This window comes from Salvelinus alpinus, chromosome 1, assembly GCF_045679555.1.
Source record: "Salvelinus alpinus chromosome 1, SLU_Salpinus.1, whole genome shotgun sequence".
Classification (NCBI taxonomy): domain Eukaryota; kingdom Metazoa; phylum Chordata; class Actinopteri; order Salmoniformes; family Salmonidae; genus Salvelinus; species Salvelinus alpinus.
The window spans coordinates 105140587-105160983 of record NC_092086.1 but is presented as its reverse complement, the minus strand read 5'-3'; the positions used below and the strand labels follow the sequence as shown (position 1 = coordinate 105160983).

The following is a 20397-nucleotide window of genomic DNA, read 5'->3' as shown; positions in this document are numbered from 1 at the left end:
TTGTGAGGAATCTGTTTCTCATACTAGACACTAATGTACATCTTCAGTTTCTTGGCAATTTCTTGCATGGAATAGCCTTAATTTCTCAGAACAACAATAGACTGACGAGTTTCAGAAAAAAGGTATTTATTTCTGGCCATTTTGAGCCTGTAATCGAACCCACAAATGTTGATGCTCCAGATACTCAACTAGTCTAAAGGAGGCAAGTTTTATTGCTTCTTTAATCAGGACAACAGTTTTCAGCTGTGCTAACATAATTGCAAAAGGGTTTTCTAATGATCAATTAGCCTTTTAAAATTATAAACTTGGATTAGCCAACACAACGTGCCATTGGAACACAGGAGTGATGGTTGCTGATAATGGGCCTCTGTACGCCCATGTAGATATTCCATAAAACAAATCGGCCGTTTCTAGCTACAATAGTTATTTACAACATTAACAATGTCTACACTGTATTTTTGATCAATTTGATGTTATTTTAATGGACAAAAAATGAGTTTTTCTTTCAAAAACAAGGACATTTCTAAGTGACCCCAAACTTTTGAACGGTAGTGTATTTTTTTTAAAAAAAGTTTAAAAAAAAAATGCATCTCTACACTTAAAAAAAAAAAAAATTTTTGTTTGTAGAATGAGCAGCGATGCTCCTCGGAGTGTAAACTCTGTGGATTTGGAAACTACAGGTGCTCCTGAGTAGAATGGAGCCTAATTTCACTGGGACACAACTTACCGGAAATTGTGTACTGTGCAATATGTGTATGTGCAACATGAAAAAAGTACTGAACATTGTGCAATACGAATGGGCTAATTAAGAAAGGGAAAGGGGGATACCTAGTCAGTTGTACAACTGAAATGTCTTCCGCATTTAACCCAACCCCTCTGAATCAGAGAGGTGCGGGGGGCTGCCATAATCAGCATCCACGTTTTCAACAATGGGATTTAAAAGTGTTTTATAAAGTTCATTATTATAATGATAATCATGTTATTACTATTATTCTTATTGCTATTATTATTTTTAATAATGTTATTTGTATTACTGTCGTTAGAATAATTCTTGAAATCATGACTTCAAAAAGTTGTTCCAATATGAAATTTAAGTTGATTGGCTACTCTTTAAGGGTCACAAAATGAACAGTGATGCTCGGCTGGCTGTAAACGCTGTGGATTTGGAAACTAGAAGTGCTCCTGAGTAGAATGGACCCCCCTTTATTGTGACATAATGTACAGAAACATTGTCTATGGTGCAATATGTATGTCCAATATGAATTTTGGGGGGAATTTAAGCTGATAGACCACTTTTTAAAGGGGCAATCTGCAGTTGGTACATACATTTTTTTACTTTTAAATTAATGATATGTACCCATTGATTCTTAAAGAATATAACATAAATGCACCATGAGCTTAATTCAACTGCCGTACCCCTTTAGAACCCAAAATATAAGCAAATGTAAACAAACTTTATAGCCTCAAAACTTGGTTAAAACTATAATTTTATAGATGGCCAGTCCTTCCATCCATAGCTCTTTCTATGAATTTTACATTTCTCCAGCCCTATCTCTCAGATTTTTACTGAAACAGGGCGGGATGGCTTTATTGTTTCAACATCTGATTGACACTAAGTGCCGAGCATCAATGTTCCTCTGGTTGTAAACTCTGGATTTGGAAACTACAAGTGCTCCTGAGTAGAATGAACCCTCCCTTTTACTGTGACACAATTGACAGAAAATGATATATGGTGCAATAGGTATTTATTGTTATTCAGCTGATAGGTCACTCTTTTTAAGGGCTGCAAATTGAGCAGAAACGTGTAGCTCTGTTGGTAGAGCATGGCAGCGGCAGAGTTGTGGGTTCAATTCCCACGGGGGACCAGTACGAAACAAATATTCAAACGTATGCACTCACTCTGGGTAAGTCGCTCTGGATAAGCGTGTCTGCTAAATGACTAAAATGTAACGCTCCTCTGGCTGTAAACTCTGGATTTGGATACTAGAAGTGCTCCTGAGTAGAATGCACCCTTTGTTGACCATTAAGCCTTGAAATAATAATAAATTGCATAGAAATACTTGTAATTGTTGTTGATATGATAACTAGTATAAAATATGTAATTGTGCACATTTTCTATTATCTTCGCCCTAATTATTAATTTACAAAGCATACAGGTCGGAACTCATATTCTGAAAGATTTCTTCTTTTTTTTTACTCGTGGCCCGGAAGTGCTTAGTTATTCTTGCCTTCACAGCTGTCTAGTTATCTACGTGTATTTCAGGAATATCTTTTGCCCCATATAATAGTCCAATGATGACCAAATTACAATATCTGAATGTGTATCTAACTGAGCGTTTGATGCAAGCTGCCGAGGAGATACTTGGAGTGGTCGGAGACACGATCTCCGAATACCAGGAAGAAATAGCCCAGACGAAGAGAGAGAACCAATACCTGAAACGACACTTGATCACACCGGTCCTACCTGGTAAGTAAACTACTGTACTTCTTATTTACACGAATTATCTAGATGGCTAGAAACGTGTTATATTGTATTTTACTCTGTAGGGCAGAGAGAGACCGTGAAACCCTAACCTAATGTAGCAGGCGTAAAAAGACGCCTGAGCGGAGACCCCAAATTCGAATTTTCCGGAGAATCGGAAGTTAGGTTGAAAATACTGTATCCTTGACAACTGCAAACATTAGCTGCCCTTCAACCCGGCGGAGAGCGTTGACTCCCACACCACCCCGTCGCTCCTACTAACTCGTTCCGAGGACGACTTCCAGATAGTGGCTCGGGGATCAATAAACCCATTAACTTCGGGACACTTCGGGACTTGAATGATGCAATTCATGTTCCACTTTTAAATAATAAAAGAACATGAAATTCGAAATAACGAGATATACTTTTTTTAACGGGAGGCCCATTGATACCAAGGTCACCCTTGCAGGGGTGCCCGGTATCTTACAATTACAAAACAAAATCACACAGGAAATACACCAGAAAATGTAAATACAAAGAGAATACCCCAAAATATATAAACCCCAGTAACAGTTAAACATTACATTTGGGAGGTATTTCATAATTTACATGTGTCAAATGCACGTCACATAATTAGGCACACCTCTCCATTCTTCTTTGTGAAATTGCAATCAGATCTATCTGCGGACTGCAGTAACTACACACTGCGTCCACTGCCATTGAGGCTACGACGTTCATTAGCATTACGTCACTACATGCCACGCCCTCAACCATTACGTCACTACATGTATACTAGCTAGCTAGTACAACTCTAGGTAGCTAGATGGTACACTCTAGGTAGCTAGCTAGCACGCTAGCTACGCTATATATGCAAAAGAATGTGGACACACATTCAAATTAGTGGATTCTGCTATTTCAGCCACACCCGTTGCTGACAGGTTTATAAAATCGAGCACACGGCCATACAATCTCCATAGACAAACTTTGGCAGTAAAATGGACTTACTGAAGAGATCGGCGTGGAAGAACTTGACTGGCCTGCACACAACACTGACCTCAACCCCATTGAACACCTTTGGGATGAATTGGAATGCCGAATGCGAGCCAGGCCTAATAGCCAAACATCAATGCCCGACTTAACTAATGCTCTTGAGGCTGAATGGAAGCAAGTCCACGCAGCAATGTTCCAACATCTAGTGGAGGGCCTTCCCAGAAGAGTGGAGGCTGTTATAGCAGCAAACGGGGGACCAAGTCCATATTAATGCCCATGATTTTGGAATGAGATTTTCGACGAGCAGGTGTCCATATACTTTTGGTCAAGTAGTGTAGCTGGTACACACTAGCTAACTAGCTAGCTAGTTAGTGGGCATAGGTGGTGTGTCCATTAGGCTAAAGTACCCCCAATAGAATTACATTTTTAAAATGATATAGCCTAATTAGCTAAAATCATTCAAAATAGGCTACTACACCAGGAAGCATGTTTTGGCTGCAGACGTTCATTAGCTTCTGTAAAAAAAAGAAGCTGTGGATTGTTTTAAATCACATTGCCTACGGTTGGAAGGGCCACCAATTCGGGCATCGTGGGCGGCAAATACCAAATAGATAATTGTTGAGTTGCAACTGTCAGTAAAAAGTAGAAAAGTCCAGCTAGGCATATCACACAATATTTCAAAATACAATTGCCGGAAAACAGTTTGGAAAGCAAATGGCTTTTGATGTAAAGAGAAGACAATGAAAAGACTCTAATCTGTCTTTTAGTTATCAAAATTCTCAACTTAATTGAGCGAACAGTATAGCTTATCTTATTGGCACCAACGGAGAGCATCTGCAACATCCCCGGTGAGTTTGCATATTCACTCTTTATCATTGTTGCGTTAGTGCCACTTCATATTGTATTTTCGGACAATAATATTCTCCTCCAGGTTAGATGGGTGTCATATTGTATTTGGGTCTCCCCTTCTAGACCTATTATTATTCATCTGTTTGTCTCCAGTCATATTAAGTGTAGAGGAATGGCATGAAATGTGTTTATGAAAAGGCAACATCTTTCCTGTGCAAAGAAATAAGAAACATATCTGATATAGCCTGGAGGAAGGGGTGATATGGGATTCAGCTATAGACATAGATATTCCATTCCCAGAACAAGCTAGCTAACTCAATGGTGGTCTTGTCAATCAAGCGTCAATAACTGTCATTACTTTCATTGACATCATTTATAATCTTCTTTCCACCAGCTCCTCAGCCCATTGTCTCTTGGGTCTCGGAGCAGCAAACTCCCTCTGAGCAACAGCACTGTGAGCAGGAGTGGAGCCCCAGTCTGGGGCAGGAGGACACAGAGCACACACAGATTAAACAGGAACAGGGTGAACTCAGGACTCGTCGGGAGGTAGAGGAGATTCAAGGGCCAGAGGCTGATACCAAAGAAGACTCCATAATCATTCCTCCCTGTGTGAAAAGTGACTGTGATCAGGAGCCACCTCAGCCCACACATCTTCCCCAAACTGTGGAGAACAGAGAGAGAGACTCTCTACTGACCAACACAACTGGACAGATCAAAACCGAACCTGATGGAGAGGGCTATGGAGTATCACTATCAGAACCAACCAGTGACTCCCCTCAGTCTCAGCCCCTCTCTGCAGTAAATCCAGACTGTTCTAGAACACAGAGTGAGAACACTGAAAGTGTACCTGATGTTCAGAGAGATCCAGAAAGGAGACCAGAGGACACACAGACACACTCATGTACTCAGTGTGGTGCCGTGTTCTGTGAGCTTTCCCAACTGAAGGCACACATGCTATCCCACACAGTACCACACAGTGGTGACACTAGTCACAGGCAAATCCTCTGCACAGTCTGTTGGAAGTCATTCACCTCTACCAGTTACCTCAAGGTCCACCTGCGTTCTCACACTAATGAGAAGCCCTTCCACTGTGGTGTGTGTGGCAAGAGTTTCAGCTACTCAGGCAGGTTCAGGGAGCACCAACGCATCCACACTGGAGAGAGACCGTACCGTTGCCACGTGTGTGGTAAACGCTTCAACCGGTCTACCCATCTGAAGACCCACCTGAGGGTCCACACGGGGGAGAAACCATACTCCTGTCCTGTCTGTGGAAAAGGATTCAGTCAGTCCAGCCAGATCAAAGGACACCTCAGAACTCACACCCGAGGGAGGTAGGAGAAAGATGCTTTGGAGTGGAAAGACCCCATGAGGGGATAGATGGCGCTTTGTGTTCTCACAGTGCCCAGCTTTTAGAAAGAGATAAAGACATTACTTCTCTTCAATGCTACTAATTCTACATACACTACATGGCAAAAGTATGTGGACACCCCTTCAAATTAGTGGATTTGGCTATTTCAGCCAATCCCGTTGCTGACAGGTATAACATTTACTTTTAGTTGACTTTCAAAGTGACACCATCATACCACCTTTGCCACATTTCCCACAAGTCAGATCGTCAAATTTCTAGAGCTTCCCCAGTCAACTGTAAGTGCTGTTATTGTGAAATGGAAAAGTATAGGAGCAACAATGGCTCAGCCGCGACGCGGTAGGCCATACAAACTCACAGAACGGGACCGTTGAGTGCTGAAGTGCGTAGTGCGTAAAAACGCCTGTCCTCGGTTGCAACACTCACTACCGAGTTCCAAACTCTGGATGCAACGTCAGCACAAGAACTGTTCGTCGGGAGCTTCATGAAATGGGTTTCCATGGCCGAGCAGCCGCACACAAGCCCAAGATCACCATGCGCAATGCCAAGAGTGGGCTGGACTGGTGTGAAGCTCGCCGCCATTGGACTCTGGAGCAGTGGAAACGCGTTCTCTAGCATAATGAATCACGCTTCACCATCTGGCAGTCCGACAGACGAACCTGGGTTTGGCGGATGCCAGGAGAACGCTACCTGCCCAAATGCATAGTGCCCACTGTAAAGTTTGGTGGAGGATGAATAATGGTTTGGAGCTGTGGAAAGCCTCCCCAGCAGAGTGGAGTCTGTTATAGCAGCAAAGGGGGACCAACTCCATCTTAATGCCCAAGATTTTCGAATGAGATGTTCGACTAGCAGGCGTCCCCATACTTTTGACCATGTAGTGTATTATTGTAACACTAGAGGACTATAGAATGTATGATGTTTTGCAGACTGTAATTAAGGCACCTCATGTCTGCATTGAGTTAAGAGAGCTGCTCTAATACAATGCTATGAAAAGACGAACGCATCTCCTCATGTATCACTAGGTTACACTAACTATGTTTCAATTGGAGCTGGTTGGTCTCCTTGCAAACAAACTTACTCTGTCATATTGATTAAGCATGTGTGGGAACATTTACTTTTGAATGTCTGTTTCTTTAGAGAAAAAAACACATCAGGTCAATGTTAGCTGGAGTCACTAGTGGGACTATTGTTACAGACAACCCATCCTCACCAATGTTGTTATAAAACCATGTTTGAACACTAGATGGCATATAACGTAAACTCACCCCATTCTGTACAAATGTGCGCAACCGCAACATTCAAACGATGCTACAAAGAAGACTAATGGGACTGTAGCGACTGTGTTGACTTCAAAATCGGGGGTGTGAACTAGGTTTCTATTCAAGCGTTGATCGACATGGTAATGCTCTATAGTATTGGAGAAAAGTTGAAAAAACGGACCCTCCGTTACATCGTGACGTGTCATGTCGTAACGTACAGCACGCATAAAGCAACTATTTCTGTCTTACAATCTCTCTCCACCAGGTGTAGCACTTCTCTCATCGTTTAATAACAAGAAATGGACAGTGACGGGGGTAAGGGGGGGATACCTAGTCATTTTTTGCGTCATCATTGCATGCGATCATCATTCTCAAAGCCGCTGTTTACTTCTAAGATCACTTTAGCACCGCCCTAAAAACCCGCTTAAAATTCGACACAAACCTTCAAATAGGTATGTAATGACACATTATATAAACTCTTTATAGTGTTTTATCTGCATTTTAGTGGCGATAAGGTGATAGGTTGGACAGATCGAGTGAAAAAAAGCAATTTTCCCACACATCTCTCCTTCTCACTATCACGCATTAGTTTCGCTTCCCCACCCGCCATTTTTAAAAAGACCCGACGGGGCTCATTGCCTGCTTGAATTATGCAAAAACGGGCAGCGTTTAGGTCATGTAATTGAATCTGTTGGAAAGGGGAGAAATTGTGCTTTACAATGGTATTGACATTACAGTTGATCTGGAAGTATTACGTTTTTGGGGCGCTAAAATAAGGGCAATTGTACGGACCAAGGCGATGTACGAGTTCACGTGAGTTTACTTTACTTTAATTATTTCTCCTTCACAAAAGTGTTACAGTTTTCAATATTAATGCCCTCACAGGTTGCCAAGCAACAGCCTAAAACCCAGAAACAGCTATTGGTAAGTTTATGCATACATTCAGAATCTATGATGACTCTATAGCAAAAAACTTCCCCAATGAGTCTCCTTTTCTGTGTGTGAATTTGGTGTGGTTACTAGGGTACCATGCAATAATAGAGCACATCCCAATACTGTTGATTATGGCTCGATATAACCCCAAATGTATACATGTATGACCTTTGACCCCTCCCCCCCAAGGTGGGCCCATAGAGATTTCATTACCATTCAAATTGTTTCATACCTCAATATGTGATGTATTCTAAAGTTAAAAACATATCAAATGGCCTTAGTTTGAGAAGATTATTACCTGTTAATTCAAAATGACATCTCATACCCTCAATCCTGTTGGCCCAACGAACCGCATAACGTTCATAACATTTAGTTGTGTTACAGCCTGACTTCAAAATTGATTAAATAATGTTTTTCTTACACATCTACAAACAATACCCCATAATGACAAATTGAAAACATGTTTTTAGACATTTTTGAAAATGTATTGAAAATGAAATGCAGATAACAAATTTACATAAGTATTCACACCCCTGAGTCAATACTTTGTAGAAGCACCTTTTGGCAGCAATTACAGCTGTGAGTCTCCAAGAGCTTTCCACACCTGGATTGTGCAACAATTGGTTGTTGATCATTGTTAGACAACCATTTTCAGGTCTTGCCATTTATTTTCAAGTAGATGTAGCCCTTTCCTGCATTCAATGACCAAAATAGCCCTCTTTGGCCTCATGGCTGCAATGTTATTAATATTTTACATAATTGAATAATTAATAAAGATTTGATTTATTTTTACCATGAAAATCCTGTGTTTCTATGTCAAACAGTTTTGTTATTTCAGTCTTCTGTAATGTCTATAAAGTGTAATATTGGGACGCAAACTCAAAATGTAATGCATCTCAATTCTATATCTGACATGGTACAGGTGTCTTCTTTTTTTAAAGCACATGACCTTGAGGTGTATACTCTTGTTTCAGACTACCAATAACCACTCTGTGACCCTGATTTAGCCCACTGCAGTGAAACTTCAGTGTAGATTTGGCCTTGTGATTTAGGTTATTGTCCTGCTGAAAGATGAAATCATCTCCCAGTGTCTGGTGGAAAGCAGGTTTTCCTCTAGGACTTTGCCTGTGCTTAGCTCCATTCCGTCTATTTTTTTATTCTGAAAAACTCCCCAGTCCTTAACAATTAAAAGCATACCCATAACATGATGCAGCCACCAGTATGCTAGAAGATATGGAGAGTGGTAATCAGTAATATGTTGGCAAATCTAATAGAAACACTTTGTATTCAGGACAAAAAGTGAATTGATTTGACACATTTTTTTTGCAGTATTACTTTAGTGCCTTGTTGCAAACAGGATGCATGTTTTGGAATATGTTTTATCCTGTTCAGACTTTCTTGCTTTCACTCTGTCAATTAGGTTAGTATTGTGGAGTAACTACAATGTTGTTGATCCATCCTCAGTTTTCTCATATCACAGCCATTAAACTCTGTAACTATTTTAAAGTCACCATTGGCCTCATGGTGAAATCCCTGAGCGGTTTTCTTCCTCTCCATCAAAGGACGCCTGCATCGGGGTGGGTCTTTAAAAAAATATACAGATATTTTACTAGGCAAATTCTTATTTTCAATGACGGCCTAGGAACAGTGGGTTAACTGCCTTGTTCTGGGGCAGAAAGACAGATTTTTATCTTGTCAGCTCGGGGATTCGATCTTGCAACCTTTCGGTTACTAATCCAACGCTCTAACCACTAGGCTACCTGCCGCCCCAGCAGGTAGTGTATTGATACACCATCCAAAGTGTAATTAATAACTTCAGCATGCTCAAAGGGATATTCAATGTCTGCTTTTTTTTTTCTTCCCCCATCTACCAACAGGTGCCCTTCTTTAAAAGGCATTGGAAAGCCTCCCTGGTATTTGTGGTTGAATCTGTGTTTGAAATTCACTGCGCGACTGAGGAACCTTACAGATCATTGTATGTGTGTGGTACAGAGAGGAGGTGGTCATTCAAAAGTCATGTTAAACACTATTATTGCAGAGAGAGTGAGTCCATGCAACTTATGTGACTTGTTAAGCACATTTTTACTCATTTTTACTCATTAACTGGCCATAACAAAGGGGTTGAATAATTATTGACTCATGACATTTCAGCTTTTCATTTGTAATTATATATTTTTTAAATGTTCAATAACATAATTCCACTTTCACATTTTGGGGTATAAATTTAAACAATTTTAAATTCAGGCTGTAACAACAAAATGGGGTGTGAATACTTTCTGAAGGCACTGTATTTAATTGCCTGCACATTGTGTTGCAGTAAAGGAGGGCCCATTCCACTCCAGAGCACTTTTACTTTCCAAATCAACAGAGTTTACAACCCAAGAAGCATCACTGCTCATTCTGTGGACCTTAAAGAGGGACCTATCAGAGTTAGAAAGCTGGCTGTCAAACATTTTACAATGTAAGTTTACTTTTAGTCCATCTATCTGTATATTTCAAGACGGGAATAGGGAGGTGCGGTGAGATACCCAATGGGTTGAACAATAATTTTTTCATCACTTATATTGAAGACGCTATTACTTAAATATTGGAAGTCAAATGATACACCCATGTTAAGAGAATGGAATAATCAAATAATGTATTATTTAAATATTGGAGAGAAAAAATCTGGCTACAAACAAACAACACAATTTGAAGTCATACTGGGCAGAGTCTTACAAGCATGAGAAACAAAGTTGGGTGTGGATACGGTGGGAACATGTGGGTCTGAGCAAGTGTGATGTCATTTATGTTTGGAAATGTATTTATATAAATGTTAATTTGTCTATTGTTTTAGTCTATGTACTGTATGTTTTTGCTTCCCCCCCCTCCCATATAAACTCAGCAAAAAACGAAACGTCCTCTCACTGTCAACTGCATTTATTTTCAGCAATCTTAACATGTGTAAATATTTGTATGAACATAAGATCCAACAACACACATAAACTGAACAAGTTCCACAGTCTTGTGACTAACAGAAATGGAATAATGAACAAAGGGGGGGTCAAAATCAAAAGTAACAGTCAGTATCTGGTGTGGCTACCAGCTGCATTAGGTACTGCAGTGCATCTCCTCATGGACTGCACCAGATTTGCCAGTTATTGCTGTGAGATGTTACCCCACTCTTCCACCATGGCACCTGCAAGTTCCCGGACATTTCTGGGGGGAATGGCCTAGCCCTCACCCTCCGATCCAACAGGTCCCAGACGTGCGCAATGGGATTGAGATCTGAGCTCTTCGCTGGCCATGGCAGAACACGGACATTCCTGTCTTGCAGGAAATCACGCACAGAACGAGCAGTATGGCTGATGGCATTGTCATGCTGGAGGGTCATGTCAGGATGAGCCTGCAGGAAGGGTACCACATGATGGAGGAGGATGTCTTCCCTGTAACGCACAGTGTTGAGATTGCCTGCAATGACAACAAGCTCAGTCCTATGATGCTGTGACACACCGTCCCAGACCATGACGGACCCTACACCTCCAAATCGATCCCGCTCCAGAGTACAGGCCTCGGTGTAACTTTCATTCCTTCGACGATACACGCGAATCCGACCATCACCCCAGGTGAGACAAAACCGCGGCTCGTCCGTTACTTTTCCCAGTCATTTTCTGGTCCAGCGACGGTGAGTTTGTGCCTATAGGCGACGTTGTTGTCGGTGATGTCTGGTGAGGACCTGCCTTACAACAGGCCTACAAGCCCTCATTCCAGCCTCTATCAGCCTATTGAGCACAGTCTGAGCACTGATGGAGGGATTGTGCGTTCCTGGTGTAACTCGGGCAGTGGTTGTTGCCATCCTGTACCTGTCACGCAGGTGTGATGTTCGGATGTACCGATCCTGTGTAGGTGTTACACGTGGTCTGCCACTGCGATGATGGACAGCTGATTGTCCTGTCTCCCTGTAGCGCTGTCTTAGGCGTCTCACAGTACGGACATTGCAATTTATTGCCCTGGCCACATCTGCAGTCCTCATGCCTCCTTGCAGCATGCCCAAGGCACGTTCATCCAGATGAGCAGGTACCCTGGGCAGAGTCAGGGTCAGTAGAAAGGCCTCTTTAGTGTCCTAGGTTTTCATAACTGTGACCTTAATTGCCTGCCATCTGTAAGCTGTTAGTGTCTTAACGAACGCTCCACAGGTTCATGAATTGTTTATGGTTCATTGAACAAGCATGGGAAACGGTGTTTAAACCCTTTACAATGAAGATCTGTGAAGTTACTTGGATTTTTACGAATTATCTTTGAAAGGGTCCTGAAAAAGGGACGTTTCTTTTTTTGCTGAGTTTATATATACACTACCATTCAAACGTTTGCGGTCACTTAGGAATATCCTTGTTTCGAAACAAAAGCACATTTTTTTGGTCCATTTTAAAATAACATCAAATTGATCAGAAATACAGTGTAGACATTGCAGCTACAAGAGTCATTTACAACATTAACAAATGGCTGATTTTTAAATGGAATATAGGCGTACAGTGGCCCATTATCAGCAACCATCACTCCTGTGTTCCAATGGCACGTTGTGTTAGCTAATCCAAGTTTATCATTTTAAAAGGCTAATTGATCATTAGAAAAACCTTTTGCAATTATGTTAGCACAGCTGAAAACTGTTGTGCTTATTAAAGAAGCAATAAAACTGGCCTTCAGACTAGTTGAGTATCTGGAACATCAGCATTTGTGGGTTTGATTACAGGCTCAAAATGCCCAGAAACAAAGGACTTTCTTCTGAAACTCGTCAGTCTATTCTTGTTCTGAGAAATGAAGGCAATTCCATGCGAGAAACAGAAGATCTCGTACAATGCTGTCTACTACCCCCTTTCACAGAACAGCGCAAACTGGCTCTAACCAGAATAGAAAGAGTAGTGGGAGGCCCCGGTGCACAACTGAGCAAGAGGATAAGTACATTAGAGTGTCTAGTTTGAGAAACATATGCCTCACAAGTCCTCAACTGGCAGCTTAATTAAATACTACCCGCAAAACACCAGTCTCAACGTCAACAGTGAAGAGGCGACTCCGGGATGCTGGCCTTGCAGGCAGAGTTGTAAAGAAAAAGCCATATCTCACCTGGACAATAAAAATAAAAGATTATGGGTAAAAACACAGACACTGGGCAGAGGACGATTGGAAAAAAGTGTTATGGACAGAAGAATCTAAGTTTGAGGTGTTCGGATCACAAAGAAGAACATTCATGAGACGCAGAAAAAATGAAAAGATGCTGGAGGAGTGCTTGATGCCATCTGTCAAGCATGGTGGAGGCAATGTGATGGTCTGGTGCTGGTAGAGGGAGATTTGTACAGGCTAAAAGGGATCTTGAAGAAGGAAGGCTATCACTCCATTTTGCAACGGCATGCCATACCCTACGGACGGCGCTTAATTGCAGCCAATTTCCTCCTACAACAGGACAATGACCCAAAGCACAGCACCGGGAAGAAGCAGTCAGCTGGTATTCTGTCTATAATGGACTGGCCAGCACAGTCACCGGATCTCAACCCTATTGAGCTGTTGTGGGAGCAGCTTGACTGTATGGCACGTAAGAAGTGTCCATCAAGCCAATCCAATTTGTGGGAGGTGCTTCAGGAAGCATGGGGTGAAATCTCTTCTGATTACCTCAACAAATTGACAACTAGAATGCCAAAGGTCTGCAAGGCTGTTATTGCTGCAAATGGATGATTCTTTGACAAAAGCCAAGTTTGAAGGAAAGAATGACTATTTCAATAAAAAAGTATCATCTATAACCTTGTCAATGTCTTGACTATATTTCCTATTCATTTTGCAACTAATTTCATGTATATTTTCATGGAAAACAAGGACATTTCTAAGTGACCCCAAACTTTTGAACGATAGTGTTAATACAGTACCAGTCAAAAGTTTGGACACACCTACTCATTCCAGGGTTTTTCATTTTTGACTATTTTATACATTGTAGGTCAATGGTGAAGATATCAAAAATATGAAATAACACATGGATTCATGTCGTAACTGAAAAAGTGTAAAACAATTCAAAATATATTTTATATTTGAGATTCTTCAAAGTAGCCACCCCTTGCCTTGATGACAGCTTTGCACACTCTTGGCATTCTCTCAACCAGCTTCATGAGGTAGTCACCTGGAATGCATTTCAATTAACAGGTGTGCCTTGTTAATTTGTGGAATGTATTTCCTTAATGCTTTGAGCAAATCAGTTGTGTTGTGACAAGGTAGGGGTGGTATACAGAAGATAGCCCTATTTGGTAAAAGACCAAGTCAATATTACGGCAAGAACAGCTCAAATAAGCAAAGAGAACGACAGTCCATTACTTTAAGACATGAAGGTCAATCAATCTGGAAAAGTTCAAGAACTTTGAAACTTTCTTCAAGTGCAGTCGCAAAAACCATCAAGCGCTATGATGAAACTCTCTCATGAGGACCACCGCAGGAAAGGAAGACCGAGAGTTACCTCTGCTGCAGAGGATAAGTTCATTAGAGTTACCAGCCTCAGAAATTGCAATCCAAATAAATGCTTCACAGAGTTCAAGTAACAGACATCTACAACATCAGCTGTTCAGAGGAGACTGCGTGAATCAGGCCTTCGTGGTCGAATTGCTGCAAAGAAACCACTGATAAAGGACACCAATAAGAAGAGAATTGCTTTGGCCAAGAAACACGTGCAATGGACATTAGACCAGTGGAAATCTGTCCTTTTGTCTGATGAGTCCAAATTTGTGATTTTTGGTTCCAACTGCCGTGTCTTTGTGAGACGCAGAGTAGGTGAACGGTTGATCTCCGTGTGGTTCCCACCATGAAGCATGGAGGAGGATGTGTGGGGGTGCTTTGCTGGTGACACTACAGTATCTGTGATTTATTTAGAATTCAAGGCACACTTAACCAGCGTGGATACCACAGCATTCTGCAGCGATACGCCATCCCATCTGGTTTGCGCTTAGTGGGACAATCATTTGTTTTTCAACAGGACAATGACCCAAAACACCTCCAGGCTGTGTAAGGGCTATTTGACCAAGAAGAAGAGTTATGGAGTGCTGCATTTGATGACCTGGCCTCCACAATCACCGACCTCAACACAATTGAGATAGTTTGGGATGAGTTGGACCGCAGAGTGAAGGAAAAGCAGCCAACAAGTGCTCAGCATATATGGGAACTCCTTCAAGACTGTTGGAAAAGCATTCCAGGTGAAGCTGGTTGAGAGAATGCCAAGAGTGTGCAAAGCTGTCATCAAGGCAAAGAGTGGCTAGTACTGTATATAAAAAAGTGGCCTAACAGTTTAAAACCTCTTCAGGATCAGACCCTTTTTTTCAATTTCTGCTTAAAATGACATAACCAAATCTAACTGCCTGTAGCCAGGACCTGAAGCAAGGATATGAATATTCTTGATACTATTTGAAAGGAAACACTTTGAAGTTTATGTAAATATGAAAGTAATGTTGGAGTATATAACACATTAGATCTGATAAAAGATAATACCCCAAATAATACATGCGTTTTCATAGGTTAGTTTCACCCCTATCATCACATATATTCATGTGGTGAAGGTAGGCAACATTACCTCCTCGAACACTGATTTTCAACACAGGGGCCTCACAAGGGTGCCCCCTCAGTCCCCTCTTGTATTCCCTGTATACCCACAACTGCATGGCCTCACACAGTTCCAACTCCATCAAGTTCGCGGACAATACGACAGTAGTAGGCCTGATTACCAACAACAATTACCAAGGCACTCTGACGGCGTGGTGCCAGGTTACCAACCTTTCCCTCAATGTCAGCAAAACAAAGGATCTGATTGTGGACTGCAGGAGGAACCTGGCTGGATATGCCCCAATCCTCATCAACGGGTCGGTTGTGGAGAAGGTCAATAACTTTAAATTCCTAGGCTTACACATCTCAGAGAAGCTGTAATGGTCAAGGCATGACAGCGACTCTTCAACCTCAGAATGCTGAAGAAATTCTTCCTTTCCTAGAGGGCCCTCAGTGTTCTACAGGAGCACCATCGAGAGCATACTGTTGGGCTGCTTTACAGCCTGGTACAGAAACTCCACCGCCGCTGACCGCAAGGTTCTTCATAGGGTGATACGCGCAGTCGAACTCACTATTGGGTGCACACTGCCCGTCCTGCAGGACACCTACAACACCAGGTGTCGCAGGAAGGCCAAGAAGATCAAGGACCCCAGATCCCCGAGCCATGCCCTGTTCTACCCGCTTCCATCACTCAGATGCGGGAAGTACAGGAGCATCATGGCAAAGACTGGCCAATAGTTTTTACCCCCAGACCATCAGGCTGCTGAATAGCCACCACTAGTCAGCTACCTGCTCCCTCCTTCCCCTGCAACTCCCCCTATGGACATTTTCCCCCCACCCCAATAACATTCATCACTGTTGCAGTTAATATGTATATTATTATTTATATTTGTGTCTGTTTTATTTCCCTTGGTCCCCACACCCCCTCAATGGTAATTTACTCTGACTGCTGCTCCCCTATAGTCATTCCCTCCCACCCCCTCAACAGTCTTTACACTGCCTCCACCCCAATAGACATGTATTCATCACTGCTACAGTTGATATTATGTATATAGTGCTATTTATATTTACATGTATGTTGTTTTTGTATTACCATGATCATTATTTTATTTCCCTTAGTCCTGCATGTTGGAGTTGGGAGCCTAAGATTTTCACTGTACCCTGCAATCACACCTTCATCCCTGTAAATTTGATTTACAGTGCCTTCAGGAAGTATTCACCTTCCTTTACTTTTTCCACATTTTGTTGTGTTACAGCCCGAATTAAAAAATGTATTTAATTTATTTTTTTGTCACTGGCCTACAAACAATGCCCCATAATGTCAAAGTAGAATTCTGTTTTTCAGAATTTTCACAACAAAATTAAAATAGAAAAGCTGACATTCCTAGAGTCAATAAGTATTCAACCCCTTTGTTATGGCAAGCCTAAATAAGTTCAGGAGTAAGAATGTGCTTAACAAGTCACATAAGTTGCATGGACTCACTATGTGTGCAATAATAGTGTTAAACATGCTTTTGTAATGACTACCTCCCTCAGTCGAGAAATTAATTTCAAACACAGATTTAACCACAAAGACCAGGAGGTTTTCCAATACACCTATTGGTAGATGGGTAAAAATAAAAAAATAATATTTTTTAAATCACATATCGCGCATAAATACTTTTAATTATTCTTTGTATGACAACTAGTATAACATATCTATAATTGTGCACATTTTCCATCATATTTGCCTTTATTATTAATTTATAAACCATACAGGACGGAAATTATTTTCTGAAAGATTCTTTTTTAAATCCGTGACCCGGAAGTACTTGGTTATTCTTGCCTTCTTCACAGCAGTCTGGGTATCTAGGTGTATTTCGGGAATATTTCTTGCCCCCTATCGTCCAATGATGACTAAATTACAATATTTGAATGTGTATCTAACTGAGCGTTTGATGCAAGCTGCCGAGGAGATACTTGGAGTGGTCGGAGACACGATCTCCGAGTACCAGGAAGAAATAGTCCGGACGAAGAGAGAGAACCAATACCTGAAACGACACTTGATCACACCGGTCTTCCCTGGTATGTAGCTAGCCAAACTACTTTACTTCTCATTTACACGAATTATCTAGATAGCTAGAAACGTGTTATATTGTATTCTACAGTATTTGAAGGATGACACCCTAACCTAATGTAGCAGGCGTAAAAAGACGCCTGAGCGGAGTCCCCACATCCGTTTTTCAGTCAGGGTTGCCAGGTTATACTTTGAAAACCTGTTAAAAAGTCCCGAAACTAGCCCCAAAAATGTTTTCTCAGGCAGAGTTGTTGCCACATTTATCCAATATACCAATTTCCCATAACGTTATCGAGCGAATTAAGAAGGAATATAGAAGTCATTTTTAACGAAGTAGGCTAAGAAGCAAACTAGGTTTTCCATCCAAATAGTTCTTGCAAGTTTAATAATATATCGCAAGAGACAATATAAATCGCACTTATTAAACTCTCCAGATCATTTTCCATCAATGGATGTCGATTTAACTTGTTTTCACTGCTATGATTAAGCAATAAGGTCCGTGGTATATGGCCAATAAACCATGCTGGCTTAGGGCTGTTCTTTGTGGTATATGGCCAATATACCACGGCTAAGGGCTATAGCCCATATTGGCCATATACCACAAAGAACAGCCCTAAGCCGTGGTTTATTGGCCATATACCACAAACCCCTGAGGTTTGCTATTATGAACTGGTTACCAACGTAATTAGAATATACCATGGCTTTCAACCAATCAACATTCAGTGCTCAAACTACCCAGTGTGTAATTGTAAATACATATTTTTTTACCCCTTTTTCTCCCCAATTTTGTGGTATCCAATTAGTAGTTAGTCTTGTCTCATTGCTGCAACTCCCGTACGGACTCGGGAGAGGCGAAGGTTGAGAGCCGTGCGTCCCACGAAACCCAACCAAGCCACACTGCGTCTTGACACATTGCCCGCTTAACCCGGAAGCCAGCCGCACCAATGTGTTGGAGGAAACACCTGGCGACCGTGTCAGCGTGCACTGTGCCTGGCCCGTCACAGGAGTCACTAGTGCGTGATGGGACAAGGTCATCCCTGTCGGCCAAACCCTCCTCTCACCCGGACGATGCTGGGCCAGTTGTGCGCCGCCCCATGGGTCTACCGGTCACGGCCGGCTGCGACAGAGCCTGGACTCGAACCCAGAATATCTAGTGGCACAGCCTTAGACCACTGCGCCACTTGGGAGGCCCAAATAAATCTTGTTTGCGAATGCGCACAACTATAGATTCATCACTCAAACTCTCCTGTTGAATGTAAGTTGGACAGAGGATCTCAATCTCTGGGCAAGAAACACTTGGACGAACTTCAAAAAATGAATGTTACGTTATTTTCTGGCAACTGTGATGTTAAGACTACAAACCATTATAAATGGCCTATTTGCGAGATTGATTTGTTATTACAATAGGCATAGGCTACCGACTAAAATATGGGTTTATAATTGCAATTCAACTTGGCCATGGTTTGCTGAGCTAGATGCAGGTAGCGTATTGCCCCTGATAGGCTAACATCTCATTTCAGGGAAAAGTCCACAATGAAACTGACATTAAATGTGGAGAATGATACATTTGAGATAGAGCTCAGACCATGATTACAATTGACAACTTCCAAGTTAATTATCTAAACATGGACATTAATAATTGCATAATAACACAAGGCTACAACAAACTGAGTTCTAGGCTATTTATTAAATCTGTTTGCCAGCTCCAGGAAGGCTACACAAGTAGCAAGAATTGATTTGCAATGACTCCAGTGATATCTTTTTTTCAATATATTTATTGTATCAAATGGTAAGCTACAGTAGCCTGCAATGGAATATAAATGAATAGCCTACTTGATGGCCAACAGATGCAAATGTAGCCTATCATTCTCCACATGTCATGTAATTCTCATTGTGGACTCTTTCCAATAACACAAGCATGCGAGGGAGTTCCATTTCACATTTCTACTCGTGCAGCCCTCCAGACCCTAGAACTGAGCATGAGTAAAACCCTTCACTTGATATGGTTATCCATAAGAAAAGTCAACATTAGAATACCGTTTACTTTAAACCTCCTCTGAGCGAATTTATATAAAGAGCTCTAGTGCGCCTAAAGAATTTTCCAATGCTTTGTTGCCGTTGTGTCAGTTATAGCATGTTAATGTTTTATAGAAAATGGGTATCTTCATAATTACCAATCTAAATGGCCTACCTACAACTGGTAAAAAGTTGTCACAGCGCATGCTGCACTGTCCATGACTCAGCTGCCTCTGCTGCAGCACTCTCTCAACCAACACACACACATCCAGCCCTCTCCCTCTCCACCATTCACTCAGTCACTCACTCAGTATTAGCCTGTTCACTGCCTGATAGTCAGCAGCATCATGTCACAATGAAATATATACAGTGCCTTTGGAAAGTGTTCAGACCCCTTGACTGTTTCCACATTTTATGTTACAGCCTTATTCTAAAATTTATTAAATAAAAACAAATCCTTAGCAATCTACACACAATACTCCATAATGACAAAGCAAGAACAGGTTTCTAGAATTTTTTGCTAATTTATAAAACATAAAAAACATACCTTATTTACATAAGTATTCAGACCCTTTGCTATGAGACTTGAAATTGAGGTCACGTGCATCCTGTTTCCATTGATTATCCTTGATGTTTCTATAACTTGGAGTCAACCTGTGGTAAATTCAATTGATTGGATGTGATTTGGAAAGGCACACACCTGTCTATATAAGGTTCCACAGTTGACAGTAAACGTTAGAGCAAAAACCAAGCCATGAGATCGAAGGAATTGTCCGTAGAGCTCTGAGACAGGATTGTGTCGAGGCACAGATCTGGGGAAGGGTACCAAAAAATGTCTGCAGCATTGACGGTCTCCAAGAACACAGTGGCCTCTATCATTCTCAAATGGAAGAGATTTGGAACCACCAAGACTCTTCTAGAG

The 20397-nt window shown here is 41.5% G+C and overlaps 1 protein-coding gene across 1 annotated transcript in view; it reads left to right on the top strand.

Moving 5' to 3' along the window:
• LOC139567576 (zinc finger protein 721-like) overlaps positions 1 to 20397 on the top strand; it is a 30962-nt gene that overhangs the window by 7720 nt on the left and 2845 nt on the right. Inside the window, exons 3-7 of the mRNA XM_071388941.1 lie at positions 2245 to 2467; positions 4695 to 5634; positions 15535 to 15780; positions 15847 to 16123; positions 17212 to 17467. Of these exons, the coding sequence (XP_071245042.1) occupies positions 2245 to 2467; positions 4695 to 5634; positions 15535 to 15780; positions 15847 to 16123; positions 17212 to 17467 (1942 nt within the window). The remainder of the gene's footprint in view (positions 1 to 2244; positions 2468 to 4694; positions 5635 to 15534; positions 15781 to 15846; positions 16124 to 17211; positions 17468 to 20397) is intronic.